Genomic DNA, 21698 nt, shown 5'->3' on the forward strand with positions numbered 1-21698 from the left:
AGGAGCTCCATGCAAAAAAGAGTCTATGGAAGAGATATAAGGTGAAGAGAAGATGCATGAAGAATATAAGGCACAGGCCAGAAGAGTGACTAGTATGGTAAGGAAGGCAAAACTGGAATATGAGAAAAGATTTGTCCTTAGATCCAAGGAAAATCCTAGGGAATGTTTTTGCTATGTGGCCAGTAGGAGGAGAAATGACTGTGGAAGAATGACATTGTGGGATAAAAATGGGAATAGAATGAACTGATGCAGAGGACATAGTGGAATTGTTCAATGAACACTTTATTGGAGTATTTCATCCTGGAGGAGTCAATTTAAATACTAGAGGGATAGAGCAGGTTTAGAGATGCAGGAGGAGAGTGTGTTCCACATACTGAGTACTCTGGATGTTAGTAAAGCTGTGGGACTGGATGGTATTTCACCACGAGTTTTGAGAGAATGTGCTAAGAAACTGACAGTGCCCTTGACCTGGCTTTTCAAGAAAGTCTGGCTACTAGAAAGGTGCCCATGGAATGGAAGGAAGGTAAGATAGTGCCATTGCATAATGGCAGTAGCAGACTGGAAGTGTCTAATTATAGGCCAGTTTGTGTGTCATCAGTAGTTAGTAAGATCTTGGAGAAATTGATGTTGAAAGTTTATTTTCCACTTGGTTAGAGTATAAAAGTTAGTGGCGCTAGCGTCGCCGTAGCACGTGGCGGTGAATTTGAGCTGTGCAGAAGAAAGTGATTTTTAATCGGTGAATAGTCCGTTTTTTTCCCGTTTTTATACGTTTTTGAGTGCTGAATTGTTTCTCTGAATACGAGTGTACTTCAGTGGTTGTTTTTCGGAAGTTAGTTGCTGTCGCGATATAATATATGTTGGTACCGTCAGAATCGAACGCGTAACGGTGGAAGACAAAACGAAGCTAAGTTACTTTGTATTTAGTTATATTTCATTTTATTTAATTATATTAGTACTTAAATGTTCTGATGTTTGTACTTTTTTTCCCCTCTTATTTATTAATTGAATAATTATTAAGGATTACGCTACTCGGCAGTAAGGAATGATGGTGGATTCAGCAGCAGTCGCAAGTGACGTAACGCCAAGTCCTCCGCCATTTAAGAACTCGATTATTAGCAATATCATAAGAGACTTTGTGGCATGCAGTACTTGCGGCATGTATGCTTCTAAGGAATTACATATGTGGTTTGTTAAAGAGAGTGGAGAGCGTATGTGCGCAAAATGCAGGCAGTTGGAGGAAATAACTACATTAGATATATCGATATCCGACTTTGTTGCTCCAGGAACGGAGAATGAAAGTAGGAAGACGAGTAGTATGATAGGAGAGAATGAGAAAATAATGGTTGATAGTGTGGAAGGTGTGAGTGACTGTGGAAGTTTAGGAGATGGTTTTGTTTGGGAGAGTGAATTTAGATTAAGAGTGACTGACCTGCAGCGGGAGATAGATGAGTTGAAAGAGGAGGTGGAATGTCTAGTGAATGAGAGCAGAAGTATGAAAGATAAGATTAGGAGAATGGAAGAGATGAATGCAAGGCGAATCAGAGTAGGAGAGAGAGAGAATTTAAGGAGTATGAGTGAGAGGTATGGGGGTGCTAGAAGAGGAGAGATTGGAAACAGTAGAAGAGAAGGAATGAGAGAGAGGTATGGGAATGCTAGCAGACGAGAGGATGAAAACAGTAGGAGAGACGGAATGAGAGAGAGATATGGAAGTGCTAGAAGAGGAGAGAATGGAAACGGTAGGAGAGATGGAATGAGAGAGAGGTATGGGAATGCTAGAAGACGAGCGGATGGAAACACTAGTAGGAGAGACAGAATGAGAGAGGGATATGGAAGTGCTAGAAGTGGAGAAAATGGAAACAGTAGGAGAGAGGGAATGAGAGAGATGTATGGGAGTGCTAGAAGAGGAGAGAATGGAAACAGTAGAAGAGAGAGGTATGGGAATGAAAGAAGAGGAGAGAATGGAAACAATAGGAGCGATGGAATGGTAAGAGGTATAATGTATGGTGACTCAATGATCCGTGGTGTTCAGGATAGGATGCGTGAGGAGTGTTTGCCAGGAGGAACAATAGAAAGGGTGGCTATGGCAATTAAGAGAAGTGAAAGGGTGGATGAGATGATTGTGATGGTAGGAACGAATGACTTGAGTGGTAATGTAAGTCGGGCAGCGAGAGATATGAGATTTTTGCTTGAGACTGTACGGAAGAAGACAGAGAGAGGAAAAATAGTGTGCATGTTGCCTAGGTATGATAATGATGAGCTGAGCAGAAGAGCGGTGATATTGAATGGCATAATAGCGAGAATGTGTGACAAGAGAGGACTGGTATATGTGGATGCTTGGAGTGCGTTTGAGGAAAGAGAGGAGTTGTTTGCGAGAGACCGTTTGCATTTGAATGAGGAAGGACGTAGGCATCTGGAGAGATTGCTGTTCTGAACGAGTCAGTGTGTCCCAGGGAGGATGATAGCAGGGGTGGCCTCTTGTGGGAATGGATACTTGGGAGAAGGGAGACAATGTCAGGTAAGACTGAGCCCAGTGGAGTCTAGAAGGGATAATGCTGGGTATAGAAACAATGGCATTTATATGCTGTATACTAATGCCAGGAGTATCCGGAATAAGGGAGAGGAATTGGTGGCGCAGATAGCATCAGCCTGGCCAAAAATTATTGCGATCACTGAGACGTGGTTGACAGAATTGGATATAAAAACAGGAATAGAAGTCACTGGGTATAGCATTTTTCGCCAGGATAGGAGGGGAAAGCGTGGTGGTGGGGTGCTGCTTATGATAAGTGATGACCTATGTCCTCTAAGAGTGGAAAATTTGGAAGGTAGTGAGACAAATGATTTTGAGAGCGTATGGTGTGAGGTAGAGGTAGGCAAGACAGGATATTTAGTGGGGTGTTGCTACAGACCCAGGAGCACAGAGGATGGGGACCAGGAGATGTTTAGACAGCTAAGTTTGGCAAGTGCAAGAAGAATGATTGTTATGGGAGATTTTAACTTCAGTAGTATAAATTGGAGAGAGGAAGATGCATGTAACAATAGGGGAATGGAATTTCTAGAATTCTTGAGGGACAAATGTCTTAGGCAACATGTAACAGAGGGAACAAGAGGTTCAAAAATTTTGGATTTGGTTATAGCATCAGAAGAGTTGATAATAACTGAGTTGACGTCTCTCCCACCAGTTGGAGAGAGTGACCATATGGTTTTGACTTGGAAAATGAATAGACATGCAGGAGTATCAAAGAGACGGGAACTTATGTGGAATTATAAGGCAGGTGATTATAATAGTCTTAGACGTCAACTTCGGGAAGTTTCATGGAGGGAGGAATTGGAAGGCCGGGATATCACCAGTGCGTGGGAAATTGTGAAAGAATATTTGTTATCAGCAATGGTAAGTTGTATACCACGAGTGAAGAAGAGGGCGCAATTTGGAGTAAAGTGGATGACAAACAATATTAAACAGGAATTGCATGCGAAAAAGAGGCTATGGAAGAGATATAAGGAGACAGGTGAAGAGATGCATGAGGAATATAAGACACAGGCCAGAAGAGTGACTCGTGTGGTAAGGAAAGCGAAACTGGAATATGAGAGGAGATTGGCCCTAAGATCCAAAGAAAATCCTAGGGAATTTTTTAGCTATGTGGCCAGTAGGAGGAGAAATGACTGTGGAAGAATGATATTGTGGGATAAAAATGGGAATAGAGTGACTGATGCAGAGGACATAGTGGAATTGTTCAATGAACACTTTATTGGAGTATTTCATCCTAGAGGAGTCAGTTTTAATGCTAGAGGGATAGGACTGGTACGAGGTCTGGAGGTACAGGAGGAGAGTGTGTTTCAGATACTGAGTACTCTGGATGTCAGTAAAGCTGTGGGACTGGATGGTATTTCGCCACGAGTTTTGAGAGAATGTGCTAGGGAATTGACAATACCTTTAACGTGGCTTTTCAATGAAAGTCTGGCTTTGGCAAAGGTGCCCAGGGAATGGAAGGAAGGTAAGATAGTGCCATTGCATAAGGGTGGTAACAGACTGGAAGTGTCTAATTATAGGCCAGTCTGTGTGTCATCAGTAGTTGTTAAGATCTTGGAGAAAGTAGTGAGGGACCGTGTACAGCATTGGGCAGATGAGGGTAATGTTATCTGTGAGAATCAACATGGATTTGTGAAAGGACGCTCTTGTTTTAGCAATATGCTAGCCTTTTATAATAAAGTTACAAGAGCATTAGATGAGGGAAAGGCATATACTGCAATTTTCTTAGACTTGGCGAAGGCATTTGACAGGGTGCCACATGATAAGCTGATATTTAAGTTGCAGCACATGGGTCTGGATGTCAGATTGGTCAACTGGATTCAGGATTGGCTGTCTGATAGGTATCAGAGAGTTGTGTATGGTGGAGCAGTTTCCAGGAGGCAGAGGGTTACAAGTGGGGTCCCACAGGGCTCAGTACTAGGACCTATATTGTTTAACCTTTATATCAATGACATAGCCAGTGGATTGCAGGGGGATATTCAGTTGTTTGCGGATGATGCGAAGCTTGGAAGGATTATTAGTAATAGTGCAGATGTGGTAGCCCTGCAAGAGGATTTAAATAAGCTAGATAGATGGGCAAATGAATGGGGGTGTCAGTTTAATGCAGCAAAATGTAAGGTCTTGAGGTTTGGGAAACATCGATGGGATGCTGCATACTCTATGGGAGGAGTTATACTGGAGGAAGTAGGGGAGACAAGAGATCTGGGGTTGATGATTGATAGAAACCTGAAGTTTAGGGGACATATTGCAAAGGTGGTGAAGGTAACACAGAGGATTGCTGCTATTATGAGAAGGACACTGACCTGCAGAGATAAGAGGGTTATCATTCCGTTGTATAAGTCTCTGATCAGACCACACTTGGACTATTGTTCTCAGATTTGGTCCCCAGGATTTGAAGGGGATAAATTAACCGTGGAAAGGATACAAAGACGGATGACAAAGATGGTTTCAGGGCTGTACAAGGATAGTTATGAGGATCGGCTTAGAGAATGTGGACTGCAGAGTTTGGTGGATAGAAGAAGGAGAGGTGATATGATTGAGACTTTTAAACTGTTGAGAGGTGGTTACAGGGTTGACACTGGGGAGTTCTTTCGCTTGGTTGATCAGCGGGAAGGAGTGATGACAAGAGGCCATCCCTGGAAGTTACGAAAGGAAACTGTGAGCAAGAGGGTAAGGAGTGGTTTCTTTGTGTGGAGGGTGGTTGAGCCGTGGAATGCATTGCCTGATGGAGTGGTGGGAGCGAGAACGGTCAGTGGGTTTAAGGAGTGGTATGATAAACTTTGTGTTTCTCAGGGGGGGACTTCCCCTCGATGAGTCTTGACAGACTTTATGTCTTAGAAAGGACCTCCCTCGATGAGTCTTTTGACTCCTTGGAGGCCTGAATAATAATAATAAATAATAATAATAATAAATTTAGTTTAATCCTTTATCCAAGTGTGAGCAAACAAAGTTTGCGCCTGAAAGTATCTTCAGGACTGGGTTAAGGTGGTACACACCAGGGCAACTCGTTGCAAAGGTGGAGCAAGCTACCAACACTCCTATCCTAGTATCTCCTATAATGCAAAACACATCTCCTTGCAGATATGTCTATTGTTATGCATTAAGGGAAGGGCCACTACCCAGACCGGTTTCGACCTTTATTGAGGTCTCTTCAGTGGGAGCCAGGCCCAAGTCGAGATATCAGGCAGAAGCATTTGCAGGTCATCTCCACCTATAGGAATTGCCAATTGGTGTGCCACCCTTTTTTTAATAAATTACTCTGGATTTAGAGAAAGATGTTGAAAGTTTATTTTCCACTTGGTTAGAGTATAATAAATTTAGTTTAATCCTTTATCCAAGTGTGAGCAAACAAAGTTTGCGCCTGAAAGTATCTTCAGGACTGGGTTAAGGTGGTACACACCAGGGCAACTCGTTGCAGGAGATGACCTGCAAATGCTTCTGCCTGATATCTCGACTTGGGCCTGGCTCCCACTGAAGAGACCTCAATAAAGGTCGAAACCGGTCTGGGTAGTGGCCCTTCCCTTAATGCATAACAATAGACATATCTGCAAGGAGATGTGTTTTGCATTATAGGAGATACTAGGATAGGAGTGTTGGTAGCTTGCTCCACCTTTGCAACGAGTTGCCCTGGTGTGTACCACCTTAACCCAGTCCTGAAGATACTTTCAGGCGCAAACTTTGTTTGCTCACACTTGGATAAAGGATTAAACTAAATTTATTATATCTTGGAGAAAGTAGTGAGGGACCACATACTGCATTGGGTAGATGAGGGTAATGTTATCAGTGAAAGTCAACATGGATTCGTGAAGGGGCATTCTTGTTTTAGCAATATGCTAGCCTTTTATGATAAAGTTACAAGAGCATCAGATGAGGGAAAGGCATATCCTTTGCAATACCTTCACTACCTTTGCAATATGTCCCCTAATGGACTGCCATTTTCCTAGACTTAGCAAAGGCATTTGACAGGGTGCCACATGATAAGCTGATATTCAAGTTGCAGCACAAGGGTCTAAATATCAGATTGGTCAATGGGTTCAGTACTGGGACCTATATTGTTTAACCTTTATATCAATGACAATGTCCGTGGATTGCAAGGGGATATTCAATTGTTTGCAGATGATGTGAAGCTGGGAAAGGTAATTGGTAATAATAGTGCAGATGTGGAGCCCTGCGAGAGGATTTGAATAAGCTAGATAGATTGGCAAATGAATGGGGGTGTCAGTTTAATGCAGCAAAATGTAAGGTCTTGAGGTTTGGGACACATCGATGGGACGCTGCATACTCTATGGGAAGAGTTAAACTGTAGGAAGTAGGAGAGATAAGAGATCTGGGTTTGATGATTGATAGAAACCTGAAATTTAGGGGACATATTGCAAAGGTAGTGAAGGTAACGCAGAGGATTGCTGCAATAATGAGAAGGACACTGACCTGCAGAGATAAAATGGTTATCATTCTGTTGTATAAGACTCTGATCAGACCACACTTCGACGTTCTCAGATCTGGTCCCCAGGATTTGAAGGGGATAAATTAACTGGAAAGGGTACAAAGGCGGATAACAAAGATGGTGTTGGGACTGTACAATGTTAGTTATGAGGATCGGCTGGCTAAGGGAGTGTGGACTGCAGAGTTTGGTGGATAGACGAAGGAGAGATGATATGATTTAGACTTTTAAACTGTTGAGAGGTGATTACAGGGTTGACAATGCAGAGTTCTTTCACTTCGTTGAACAGCGGGAAGGAGTCATGACAAGGGGCCAACCCTGGAAGTTACGAAAGGAAACTGTGAGAAAGATGGTGAGGAGTGGTTTCTTTGCATGGAGGGTGGTTGAACCATGGAATGAATTGTCTGATGGAGTGGTGAGAGCGAGAACGGTCAATGCATTTAAGGAGTGGTATGATGGACTTTCTGTTTCCTAGGAGGGATCTCCCTCGATGAGTCTTGATAGACTTGTGTTTCTTAGAAAGGACCTCCCACGATGAGTCTTTTGACTACACAGAGGCTTGAATAATAACAATAATAATAATAATAATAATAATAATAATAATAATTATCAACGATTTAATTATGGTAATATTAACTGGAATGATTAGATAGCATCAGGAAATCTGGTGAATGAATTTTTTTTGAGTTTTTGAGGGATAACTATCTTAGACAATAAGAAGGCACATGAGGTTTGAGAGTCTTGGCTCTGATCATGAATGGAATGTCTAATCTTCCTTCAGTTGGTGAGCCTGATGAGGTGATCAGCTAGGTTGTCAAACCCTTTGAGAAGTTCTGAGGAAAGGATATGTGTATGTATGTGGAACTACAAGACTGATGATTATAAATAAAAAAAAAAAAACCCCAGGAGACAACTGGGAGCTATAACATGGAAAGAGGAGTTAGATTGAAAGAAGACAGATGCTGCTTGGGCAGTGATCAAGATATTTAACAGCAGTAATGTCTGATTTTTTTTTTTTTTTTTTTTTTAATGTTGCTTCCTCCCATTAAAGGTTATTTGCAAACCTATAGTACATTTTGAACTATGGGTGGGCTAAAGATCTTTTTTCCCCTATTTTTTTAACTTTTTAATATTTTTTAAAATTTTTTATTTTGTACCTAGTCTGGAAGCCCTGATGTCCTACACCAAGCGATGAGATTCGTCTCCTTCCTAAAGACAATCACAAACATCCATGCCCACAGCAGAATTCGAAACTGCAGCCTGTTGGTTGGAGAGTGAGTACTTGGCCAACCAGGCTGGTGTATTCCAAAGCTGAAAAGGCTAAATAAGGCTCAAGTAAAATGGATGATTGAAGAGATTAAGCATGAAATCTGGAAGAAGAAGAAGCCACTTTGGAGGCAACACAAGATCAGCATTGGTAATGATCGATTGCATGAAGAGTATAAAAAGTAGGCCAGGAAGGTAACTCTGTTAGTAAGAACAACACAATTGTAGTAGTACAAGCAGAAATTAGCAAATAAAGCAAAGAAAAATTCTAGAGTTCTTTCAATATGTGATAAACAGAAGAAAGAATGGCTACAGGAGAATAATGTTAGCGGATGAAAATGGTAGATTGGTAAGTGATGCAGAGGATACAGTTGAGGTATTCAATGAGCAGTTTATCAGGATATTTTATTCTTATAAATCCAACATTATGAGAAGCTTGAGTTTAGAGAGTATGGTGCAGAAGTACTGATAGTGAATGTGCAGGAGGTGTACGAGAAATTAAGTAAACCCAATGTTAATAAGGCAGTAGGACTTAGACAACATATTACCATGTGTCTTGAAAGAGTGCTCCAGGAAGTTAACGGCATCCTTGACATACTTGTTTAACATGAGCAACGGCAACAGAGCAATTACCAGAGAAGCGGAAAGAGGATAAAAACTGTTCCACTTCACAAAAGGGAAGAAAAGACTGAGGCTACAAATTATAGGCCAATCTGTGTGTCTGGAGTTGTGGTTAAGGTTTGGAGAGGTTGGTGAGAAGTAGAATTCCAAATTGTGTAGAAAAATAGCAGTATTCTCTATGATAGTCAGCATGCATTTGTTAGAAGTAGGCTATGTTTTAGCAATACTTATGTACTATAACAAGGTTTCAAATTCACTGGACATGGGACATGCATATATTATTATTATTATTACAATAAATAACCTCCATGGAGTTAATAGACACATCATAGGAGGCCCACTCAATCAGCCACATGCCTATCATATTGAACTTTGAAATTATTTACACTCCCTGCATTCACAATGCATTCTGGCCATGTGTTCCACTCATCAACAACTCTCCAACTCAAAAATATACTCTCACGCTCTTCTATACCACATCTTTCTACAACTTCCAGGGATGACCTCTTGTTCTTTCCATCTTAACATCGAATAATTTTAAAATACCTACTGTATTAATCTGGTAAAATCATTTTGAAAGTCTATCATCACCTCTTTTCCTCCCTATCCACCAAACTCTGTAATCCACATTCTCTCAACCACTCTGCATAATCAACACGGTCTGACTAATGCCTTATATAGAGGCACCACCTCCTTATCCTTACATGTCAGTGTACTTTTTATCATAGCAGCAATGCAGTATGTAGCCTTATATCTCTGCACCCAAATTGTAGCACCTTGCATTTATTAAATGACAGGCTTAAATGGAGGTATGCAGTTTTCTTTGATGCTGAAAACTCCCACCAACCTGTCTTGGCTAAAGGTCTATTCAAAACTTCCTGTAGAGAATTAACATCAGCAGCACTCCTGATAATTCATCCTAACTTTGCATCATTAGCAAACATTTTAAGATCCCCAGTCCATCCACATGAAGTATTAGCAAATAAGTTAAACAGTAGTGTCCCAAGAACAAGACCAGTGTGTGCCCCCAGTCTTCAATTCATCTAATTAATCTGTTATCCAATCCCATTTTCTGCAGCTTAAACACCAATATGGCATATGGTAATCTACCAAATGCCTTTGCAAAGTCCAAGAAAATCACTGTATATGAATCTCCCTTATCCAAGCAATTCATCATATAAAAAAATTTAAGCAGATTGCTAAAATAAGACCTGCCCTTTACAAATCCATGCTCACCATCATAAAGAATCTTATGTCAATCAACCCAATCCTGTATTCTATTCCTAAGAATACAGGATTGGGAATTAATAGATTGCCATATGACAAGCTGGTAACTAAATTGGAAAATGGATGAGATTTGATAAAAGACTAGTGAGTAGTTTGATAGGTGATCGACTGTTATACAGGTATCAGTGAGTTGTGTATAGGGATGGAGTTATCCCAAAAGAGGAAGATCACTAGTAATATGCTGCAGGTGTCTGGAACTGTAATTATTTAACTTCTATTTTAATGATATTGGGACAGGTTTGAATGGAGGTATACTGTTTTCTTTGATGCTGAAAAAGAAAGATAGATTAAATCCATTATTTTTTTAAGAACTTTTTCTGTAGGAAACAAAAAAAAAGCTGCAGTCCTAACAGTTTGGAGTTATAAACTGCTTTTCAAATGGTTTTCTTAGAAATGTGAGTTTGGAATTCTCACAAAAATTTTTAAGATAAAGGTGAAAGTAGCTGAACTGGTACTGATCTCAAAATTTTATATGGTTCCTTAGTTTTAAAGCAAGATAAGAATAACATAAGATTCTTAGGTTTCAGAAGAATGTGAAGAAGATGAAGAGGAACCTACAAGGGCGCTTTGATATGACCATTGTCTGGATTACTGTGCACATGTTTGGTAGCCTAATTTCTTGAGGATGAGAAAGTGATGGAGAGGATCCAGAGGCAGGTGATGATAAATATAGTGGAACTGGATCTGTGAAATGATTACTTTCATCATCAATTAAAGGTTTGTTGGATTACAAATATTGATTGATAGATAAAAGAGATGGAATATGATAGAAAACATATAAGTTACTAAAGGATCTTTATAGAATGGTTGCAGGAGAAATGTTTTCCTGCATGGCAGAAGTATAAAGAACTAGGAACCATCTCCAGGAAGTTAAGTAAAAATGTGGCTATTAGGCAAGGATAAGGCTGTTTGTTTGGAGTCGGGGAATTATTGAAATGGATTACCAGAAGTGGTTGTGAGTGCATTGTCAGAGAATGAGTTGAAGGAGTGGTATGATAGGAATTTTGTGAATAACTGATAATGCTGCCAATGATCGGTCTTTAGAATCCATGGAGATACCTGGTAAACAATAATAACCATTTTAAGATATGATTCTCATTCTCCTAAATTAATGAATAAACACCACACATTGGTAACAATCTTACCTGCTAAGTGCATATGTTCCTGGGTAGTAGGATCAGTCATGTGCTTCAACTGCTGCAGTAATAATGGATACTTTAATATCCTTTGAATTGGCTTTATCAAATAAGATTCTAAGGAAAAGGAATGTTGTCCTTTGGGATTCCTAGCCTGTAGGAATTCTATTAAGGCTGAGTTCCCTTCATCTGAAAATAAAAATTTAATTAGGAATTTTTAGAACTTTTAAGCTTTATAAAAAGTGAGACATAAAGCATTAAAATAATCATGTTTAAGTGTTAAAACAGGTAATCAAAAAGACAAGAAGAAGAAATGCTCTTTTTATGTCAATTGTATGTCATAAAATCAGGGAAATTAAACTTGCTCTTCTGCAGAGGCTTATATGCATTAAATTAAGATTAATAAAATTCTGTATCAGAAATATAAATGAACTGTGCAAAACAAAATAACATTATTAAAGTTGTACAGCATTTCTAGTGCTATCCACTTTGTAGTCAATAAGGTGTACACTTCCTATTTTTTGCATCTCCATATTACAACTGGACCATTACACCCTTTGATTGAAAAAGACTTGAATTCGATTCTAGTCCTGAGAAGAGGAATCTTTATATAGGCTTTCATAAACTGAAGATGAGTTAGCTGATTTCAAACAAAGGTATTAAGTTTTTTTTTTTTTTTTTTTTTTTTTTTTTTTTAATCTCAGAAAACTCAAGTTTTTCATCCTGGATATATCAGCCAGACTATACACACAATTTACAGACAAAACAAATACAATTAGTGGATGCAGATGGCATTATGTGTAGATGATAGATAGTGGTCTTAGTGTAGATGCTGGGTTGTGTGGAATGGAATATTATTCTGTGATGAGTCCTTAGATTCTTTATACGCGTCATTATTATTATTAACATCCGACTTCCATGGAGTCGACTCATCATGGGAGGTACACACTATTGCATAAAATGCTCATCCAACCGTGCCTTAAAATGATTCAATGTGTCTATATTCACAACACACTCAGGCAGTGCATTCCATTTACCAACTACTCTCCATGCAAAGTACCTTATACTCACTCCTCTGCTCACACTCTCTTTATACAGTTTCCAGCAATGGCCTCTTGTTCTACTCCCCCCCCCCTCATTCTATGAAAAATCTCTTCCATGTCAACCTGATAACAACCTCTGACTATCTTATATGTCTCAATCATATCTATTCGCAAGGCTCTGTCATTTACATTCTCTCAATCTGTCCTCATACTCCACATTCCAAAGACCACTGACAACCTTTGTGAATCTCTTCTTTGGACCCTTTTCAACATATCCTCATCATCATAACTCCAGTGAGCAGATCTGTGCATAATAATCCATATGAGTCCTGATCAAGACCTTATATAATGGTATCATAACCTCTTTCTTTCTGCATGTCAGGGTTCTCTGCATCATTGCCATTATCCTATGTGATGTTTTTACAACTTGTGTAATGTGGCCCCTGAATTTCAGGTCCTTCTCCACCACCACTCTCAGATCTTTCTCTCTCATTTCCTCTACCTTCTTTAAAGTTTCCTTGCAAAGTGTATACTTTGCATCCCATCATTGCTTACCAAATTTCAAAACTTTACACTTTTCAACATTGAACTGATAGTTCCTGCCCATTCATACAATCTATTCAAGTCCTCCTGCAAGGCCATAACATCTGTTGACTCTGCAGATGTTATGTTATTTTGCACCCCAATTTTGTACCATCTGCAAACAGCGGCATATCACTAGTTAAACCCATCCCAATATCATTAATATACAAACTGAACAACAATGTTCCCAAAACTGACCCCTGCTATACACCACTAGCGACCTTCCTCTTACAGGATACCACACCTCCATATACAACTTTCTGATGCCTATCAGATAGCCAGTCAGGATCCAACTCAGAAATCTGCTATTCAATCCCATCTGTTTCAATTTATTTAATCATGTGTGAGCCTATCAAAAGCTTTTGCAAAATCCAAGTACACCACTATATATGCATTTCCCCTGTCCAAGGTATTTGCCACCTTGTTATAATACATAAGTAAGTTAGTAAAACATAATCTCCCCTTAACAAACTCATACTGATAACCACAAAGAATACTGCTGTTTTCAACCTAATTTTGTATCCTACTTCTCACCAATCTCTCTAGTACCTTCACCACAACTCCAGATATGCAGATTGGCTTGTAATTTGAAGCCACAACCTTTATGCAGTGGAACAATTTTACATTCTTTCCACTCCCTTGGAACCCTTTATATAGTCATATAGTAGTGATATATATATATATATATATATTTTGCTTAATAATATTTTATACAACTTAACATTGCTGATTTACCTCAAAAATGTTTAACAAATTGGAAATCTGTGATATGGTATTGTTTGGAATTATGGCTGAAGCATCTAAAACTGAGAGGCTCCAGTACATTATTATTTAGGACATCCATAAAGTCACCAGATTTATCATAGGAGATTCAGCTCAGACAACACAAACCTATCATAACATTCCTTAAACTGTTTACTGTCTGCAGTCTCTTACCATCCATTCATGTATTACATTCAGTGGCCTACCCACTCTCAATAAAAAAAGAAAAAAGAAAGCTACTTTCAGAGATAACCCACTTATCCCTGTTCTGTCATACAAAAAATATTCCCAGTGTTAATCTGGTAAATGCCTCTCAACAGCTGAAATATCTGAATAATATCCTTCTTCTCTCTACTAGACTCTTAGTTTTTATATCCTCAGTCTATTCTTATAACCAACATTCTACTGTCTTGATATCATTTTTGTTATCCACCTTTGTATGGTGGATATCTGTATGTGCACGTCTCTTCTTTGTGATTAGGTTATTCTCCCTCTTCCACTTCAAATCCCAGTAACCAGATTTGAGAACAGTAATCTAGATGGGGTGTGGTGTGAGTTTATACAATGGGACAACCAATTTCTTATCTCTGATGATCAATGTCCATCTGAACATTGCAGGAATCCTAGAGAATTCCTGCAATGTTGCATGAACTTTGAATTGAAGTTATTGTTGCAAAAAAAAAAGGTGGCATTTTTTGTCAAAAATTGAGTTATTTGCACTGTATGCAAAAAAAGATTGCTGAATAGATTGATGTAAGAATGAGGCAGCTCCAATAATCCAACATTCTGTTACTTATTTTAATTTACTGTTAATTATTTTAATTTTAAGTTACCTTAGGTTAGCATATTTTTATGCAATTTTGAAAATTTATCCAGCTCTGAAAGAAAAAAAGGATTTTACATTAATAATAGTGCATTCATATGTATAATATATGTCTATGTATAATATTCATATCATGCATTTATGAAATTAGGTTTTCTTTCATGCAGCAGGCATTACTTTAATTCTGAACAATTAGGAGCGCTGTTCAACCATTAGATACTGAAGTGACGTTCCTAAAAGTTCAATAAAAATTGACTCAGTACAAAAGAGAGCAATTAGGCTGACTACTGACTCATTGTTCATTAATTCAGCCTAATCTCTTGCACACACATGTTCATTTCTGTTATTATGCTGCACTTTTATACATAGGTATCCATGAGTTACTAGTCATTGTAATTGGAATCAGTAATTCTCCTATTCCTCTAAATCAGTTAAGACACATGCAGCAACTAGTCATTATTGCTTCACAGTTCAGCTCTAAACTCACACAAGAAATAGAATGACATCACTTCTTATGTAATGCTTAAAGAATATGATCTGCAGATCTCCAAATCTACTGTTAAGCATTTTCATTCTGTTCAACTTTTTTATATGCATTCTATGGTACTAGTGTACTGTAGGTTTACTAGTCATGTGTGGTTTATCATTAAGAAAAAAATGTTATTTTGAATGGACGCATTGGATTTTTATATTTTCAGCTCCCAGATGAATCAAAATAAAATCAATATAAATAAATATATACTTACTTGGATGTAAAACTTTTTGAGCTTTGGAATGACTGGCACAAAAAGAACTGTATAATTTAAACTGGTCAGCATAATAAAGGAATGAATTACCCAATGCAAATAGTACATTCTGCAAATAAACAAGCATTATAAATATTAATATAAAATTCTTAAATCATAAATATAAATAATAACCTTAAACTGAATGATAGTATAATTTTTTTTTTTTTTAATATTTGCAGAAAGTTGCAAATCACAGGCAAAATGATGTCATACCTAAGTCAAGCAAAAGGATCAGTATTTGTATATTAATGATACTGGTATATAGAGAGATATCTAGTGTTCTGATGATGCAAAGTTATTATTATTGTTATGTGATACTTCCAAGGAGTCTAAGGAGACTCATCACAGGAGGACACTCCATTCTACACACACACACCCACTGTCAACACTACTTAAAATTCCATTTACAATGCAACAAGACTATTACAACACTAAACTGGAGAAGAATTATAAAGAAATGAGCCTGTGCAATATCCTTTTTGGTCATATAAATGGGATATGCCAGGTTTTAAGCATTATAAAGCCAAATTTTGTTTTGGATCAAAGATGTTAAAGGAATGGTTTGCATAAGTAGCAAGAAGTAGTTTATAATCTTTTATTGTAAAAATATTTTAGATGATCATATTTGGACTATCATCATTATTTTCTCGAGGAGTGTCTCAGATATTATGATAGCCTAAATACAACTAATTTTCAATGGGTAGAAAAGCTTGTGTGTTGGCAGTTCATATTAAATTATTTACTGGTATTAATTCACAACACAACAATAATAGGAAAATAATTAATATTTAACTTATTTGCTAATATTTTGCTGGTATTATCTCCAGTATATTTGGAGCACAAAATCTGTTTATCAGTACATGAACAGCAATAATTTAGTTACATAGCGAGACCAGTTCAAGTTAAAATTAATACTTGTTTTATCTTCCTCTTTATTCAACAACAGATGATACTAATTACAACTTTAGTTCCTTATTGTTGGTTAATGCTACAATTATTCAAACTATCTCCCTGTTAACTAAATTGTTCCTGTTTGTGTGCTGTGAAAAACTGTTTTGTGCTCTGAAGATGCTGGCTATAATATCAGCAAAATATCAGCAAATAAGTTAAATAAATATTAACTGTTTTCTTATTCTTGTATTTTGAATTACGGTCATATCTAGACTTACATCGGGGTTCCGTTCCATCAGAAAGGACATAAGTTGGTTCGGACGCAAGTCGATACATTAAATCAACAGAGTTATAAGGGCTAGGTACTTATTACTGTTAAGTTTTAACTTCATTTTAATTTTTAAATCTTATTATAAAACTGCACTGTGCATTACTGCCACTATAAAACAGGAGAATAATCGCCCAAATCTTCCTCCACAATCACATCTTCATTACCTTCCCTATGTAAAGGACAAGCTGTGGCTCTTCTGGTGTAACCTTTGTTTTTTTGTTGCAAATGTCCGATGTGCTTTGCTTATTCCTCTTCTTCTTTAAATCATAAATGTGTTCATAGCAAGCAAATGCATCATGTACTTTCCTTTCTACTAATAAGTAGCGTTGAACATTGGGGTCCATGTCTTCAGCCATTTTGAAAACATCGCTAACTTCAGAGAACATTTCTGCAAGACCTTTCACTGTGAATCGTTTAACTACCTCTTCTTGTTTCTCTTTTTTCTCTTCCTTTTTTCGTTCTTCCTCTTCTGCAGCACGTTGTTCCTCCAGTTCAACCAATTCTTCATTGGTCAACTCTTCAGGGGCTCTTCCTATGAGTCGAAATATGTCGTTATCATTCACTTCGAGATTCAGATTGTTTGCTAGGCCCACTATTTCTTCACTCAATTTACAAAGGTCTTCATTTTTTTCAAAACTTCCAAAATCGAGTACAAACCTTTTTAATGTCTTTTTCCATATGCCACTCATATATTGAGAGATCACTTCGTCCCAAACTATAGCAATATTTTTAATAGCATGATAAATATTAAATGCTTTTCAGAATTGCATGAGAGTCTGGTCATTTCTTTCATTAGCAGAAATGGCTTGTGAAAAAGTTCTCCATAGATAATAAACCTTAAACACTACTATAACTCTCTGATCCATTGGTTGGATCAATGAAGTAGTGTTTGGAGGGAGAAACATGACCTTGAACTTGGTGAAGATCAATGATATAAGACAGATGACCTGGAGCATTATCTAGAATTAATAAAATTTTAAATTCTACATTTTCTTTCATACAATAGCTTTGCATTTCGCTCACATAATAGTTGATTAAGGCATCCTTAAACAATTTTTGAGTCATCCACAATTTATTATATTCAACATGTTGAAGAGACTTAGTGCCTTAGCAGTTATGGTCATAGTGGTAAGGGGGGGGGGTATGTGCTTTTGGTTCAGGTCCTCTATGCATGATGGAAGTAGCTTTTACAATCACTGATAGGACTTTGTCATTGCTTCGTCACTATCGTTAATTGAATGGAAGCAAATCCTTTCACAGCCTCTACGATTTTATCCTTATTTTTCAAAATGGTTGTCACTGTAGAAAGAGACTATCCGAAATCATGTGCAATCACACTGACTGGCTTACCAGCTTCATGTTGCTTTATAACTTGCAACTTCGTTTCAAGATTAATTGCTCGCCTCTTTTTCTGTGATTCTTCACTAGGTTTTTTAATCTTTGCCGTCATAGCCCTTCTTTTTAATTCATTTTTATAATATCGAGGTGAAATACTAATGATTTTCACTTTCTCGCTCTTCACTCTCGGTTCTTCCAACAAACAACCCTTTCATGTACTCTCTCATACTAAACTTATCGCTAGTTAAGTCGTTAGTACCTACTAAAATGATGATCTTGTTTACTTTTCTTTTCTGTTTTTGAATTGATTCCTTTATATTCTTAATTTTTGCTCCAGGAAAACTTTAAATTATAACTTGCTCATTAATAGCATGTTTTATTATAGAGTAACCATACCAAATAATATCCTTCTTTTTACAAACAACGTTACTTACCTGATTTCCATTGCTTCCTAACATCTGTTTCTGTACTTTGTTGTTTCTTATTTTGTTGCTTAATTTTCTTTTCCTCCCTATGTTCATTTAATTTCCTCTCTACTTTTTGTAACTCCCATGTCATCTCTTTGATGATTTGATTTAATTTTGCTATTTTGGAAGTTAATTCATTTTCATTAACCTTCTCAGTATCTCCAATAACCTAGTTTATGGGGCTAGCCTGCTTGTTCTTGCCTGCAGTCCTCTTCTTAGCGTTATGTTTCTTCTACGTTTTTGGCGCCATTTTAAACTTATACTTATTATGAAATATCTCAATAAAAATATGTTATAAAACACTAAAATATACACTAATATACTATAAAACACTCATTTCTAAGGGAAAAACACAATAAAACAGACAAAAATCGCCAATTTTACACGGGCGCTAAATTCACCAACCGACCTCAATGTATCCTCGAACCCAACTCGGTCCATTACAAGCTTGATTTTTAAATACTTAAGGAATTGATAGTGTATACTAGAATATAAATTAAATCAAACTTTAATATATACTTTCCAATATTTCAGCAACGTCACGTTGCCATCTTCATGGGAACTTAAGATAAAGACACGTGCACGCAAGTACTACACAACAGCAAATGAGAAACGAATCGAGGAAGCTACCATTTTCCTAAAGTCCTGATGGTGCCCTCTAGCAGGCTATATTAGGTGTTCTTGGCCTTTGGGCTGAAGTTCTCCTGATGTATGTTTCCCAAATTTGGGGAAGTCTCATGCATCCAAATTTGTTGAGGTTTGGCATGTTCCTAAGGGCTGAGGCTGATTCCATGAATAGTCTTTCATATTTGAACTTGCTGCGGTGAATTACTGTGGCTTTCTTCCACCTTATTCTGTGGTGAGTATCCAGAGCATGGTCTGCAAGACCAGAGTGGCTTTACTGGTGAAATCGGATGCAGTCCTTGTGTTCTGAGATTCTGATATTTGGTGTCCTACCTGTTTGGCCAAAATAAGACAATTTACAGCTGCAAGGGACCTGGTATACACCAGGTAGGTCTAGGGGAAGTGGTTGGTCTTTAGTGGAGCGGATAAGGGATGCCAATTTTCTATATGGTCTGTAACAAGAGGTCAAGTCATGTTTTTTTAGGATTTTGTTGATTTTTTTCGAGGTGCCTTGGATGTAGGGAATGGTGATGGATTTAGAGTAATCGTTTTTGTGAGGGTTGTGGATTACTGGTTTTATTATTTTTTGGATTTTTTTTTGAGGGGGGGGGGAGCCATTGGCTGAGAAAGTGTTAAGGATGTGATTTAGTTCAGTGGGTAGGGCTTTGTCATTTGAACAGATTAGTTTAGACCTGTCGAATAGTGTCTTCATAACTCCATAATATTGTTATGGGTGAGGTGGGATTGTTCGTGAATGTATCTGCCTGTATGGGTGAGTTTTCTATAAACTGAGAAAATCAAGGTTCCATCAGGTTGGCAGATGACTAGTGTGTTTATGAGGGGAAGGCTATTGTTTTCCTCTTTTTCCAGGGTGAACTTGATTCTAGGGTGTTGGTTGTTTAAGTGTGTTAGGAAGGAGAGGAGTGTATCCGAGCCATGTGGCCAAATAGCGAACACATCATCAACATAGAAGCCATATGGTAGGTGTTTGTGGGGAAGATTTTAAGGCTTTCTCTTCAAAAGTCTGCATAAAGAAGTTGGCCAAGGGTGAGGAAAGTGGTGAATCCTTGGCTGTCCCCTCTATCTTGTAGAATATTTATATTTATATTTGTAGAATTTTTCCTGCCAAACGAAATAGCCTGAGTTCATTGTGAACTGAAATAGGGCTGAGATATCGGGAGGAAATTTAGCTTGGATTAGCTCTAAGGTTTCTTTGAGGGGGACATTTGTGAATAAGGAGGAGACGTCAAAACTGACCATTTTGTCAGTATGTTGGAGTGTAAGGTTTCTACACTGACTTTGAAGTGGGCCGAGTTTTTTATCCATCCAGGAATGCGTTAGCAGAGCTAATCTCAGGTGGTATGGTCACTTAAATAGAATGGGAGAGGAAAGATTAGCAAAACAAGTGTTCTCTGCCAGGTTGGCAGGAAAACGACCCAGAGGAAGACCAAGATATAGGTGGATTGATACGGTACAAAGTGCCTTAGACGATAGAAATATAAGATCTGATAATGTTGGAGTCTTGACAAGTAACAGACTGATTTGGAGGAAAATTGTAGATAGGAAGTTAGTAATGATGTAATTTTTTCATGTAGTACTGTCATATCCTGTACACCCCTTGAGGGTACATGGCAGGAATTTGATGATGATGATGATGAGTTTTTTTATGTGTGATGGTGTGTTGCCAGTATAGTGTGTGAGCGCTTTGGCTAAATATTTATTATTATTATTATTATTATTATTATGATGGGCAAATCCAAGGAGTCCATAGACTCATCGAGGGAGGCCCTAACATCATGTCAAGAACAACTATTCAACATTCACACAGTATCTATCATACCTTGCCGTGAACTCATTTACATGTATGATAGATACAGTCATGGCACCCACAACAGACTCTGGCAGCTTATTCCACTCATTCATCACTCTCCAAATAAAAAACCTAGCTCTAACACTCCTGCTAACCAAGTTCTTGCCCAGCTTCCATGTATGGCCCCTAGTCCTCCCACCACCAGTCCTATTCTCAAAAATATCTTCTGAATTAATCTTATAGAAACCCTTCAGTAATTTGAATGTCTCAATCATATCACCCCTTTTCTGCCTATCGACCAATTTCTGCGAGCCACAAATCTTCAGCTTGTTCTCATAAGGTTCATTCCATAGACCTGCTATCATCTTGGTCAGTCGTCTCTGGATCCTCCCCATCAAAAAGAAACCCAAATTTGGGCACAGTAGTCTAGGTGGGGTCTTATAAAGGCTCGATACAGAGGAACTATAATCTATTTGTCTCTGCTCGTCAAAGTATTTTTCAGCAACCACGTGATTTGATGAGCTGATTTAGCCACTTTTGCGATATGCCCAATGAACTTCAACTCCCTATCCACCAACACTTCCAAACGTCAATCTCCTGGAGTACAGTTCCACCAATGTGGTATACTTCTGCTAATCTTTTCACCCCAAAATGTATAGCCTTACATTTTGGCACATTAAATTGACATCCACTCTCCTTAGCCCAGCCCTCCAAACTATCCAAATCATCCTGCAAAATTTCGTTATCCTATTGCTTAACAACTGTTGGGTAGAGCACTATTGCTCTACCCAACTTTTCATCATCAACAAACAAATGAACAGTTCCTCTCAGATCCTTTCCTATATCGTTAATGAACAAATTAAACAGTAGTCATCCAAAAACAGAACACTGCAGCACACCAATAGTCACAGGTCGTCTTCTGGACTCTACACCTGAATAAACCACTCTCTGACATCTCTCC

General features: G+C 38.0%; 1 protein-coding gene across 1 annotated transcript in view; it reads right to left on the reverse strand.

The window, feature by feature from the left end:
• The window catches only part of LOC150096409 (protein still life, isoform SIF type 1-like), a 479324-nt gene that overhangs the window by 52327 nt on the left and 405299 nt on the right, over positions 1-21698 (reverse strand). Inside the window, exons 21-22 of the mRNA XM_090409055.1 lie at positions 15235-15343; positions 11288-11467 (exon numbers count right to left, since the gene is read on the reverse strand). Coding sequence (XP_090265181.1) covers positions 11288-11467; positions 15235-15343 — 289 coding nt within the window. The remainder of the gene's footprint in view (positions 1-11287; positions 11468-15234; positions 15344-21698) is intronic.

The sequence above is a fragment of the Typopeltis vanoorti genome, chromosome 19 (genome assembly GCF_054136105.1).
Source record: "Typopeltis vanoorti isolate ZY-2024b chromosome 19, IOZ_Tvanoo_1.0, whole genome shotgun sequence".
Lineage (NCBI taxonomy): Eukaryota > Metazoa > Arthropoda > Arachnida > Uropygi > Thelyphonidae > Typopeltis > Typopeltis vanoorti.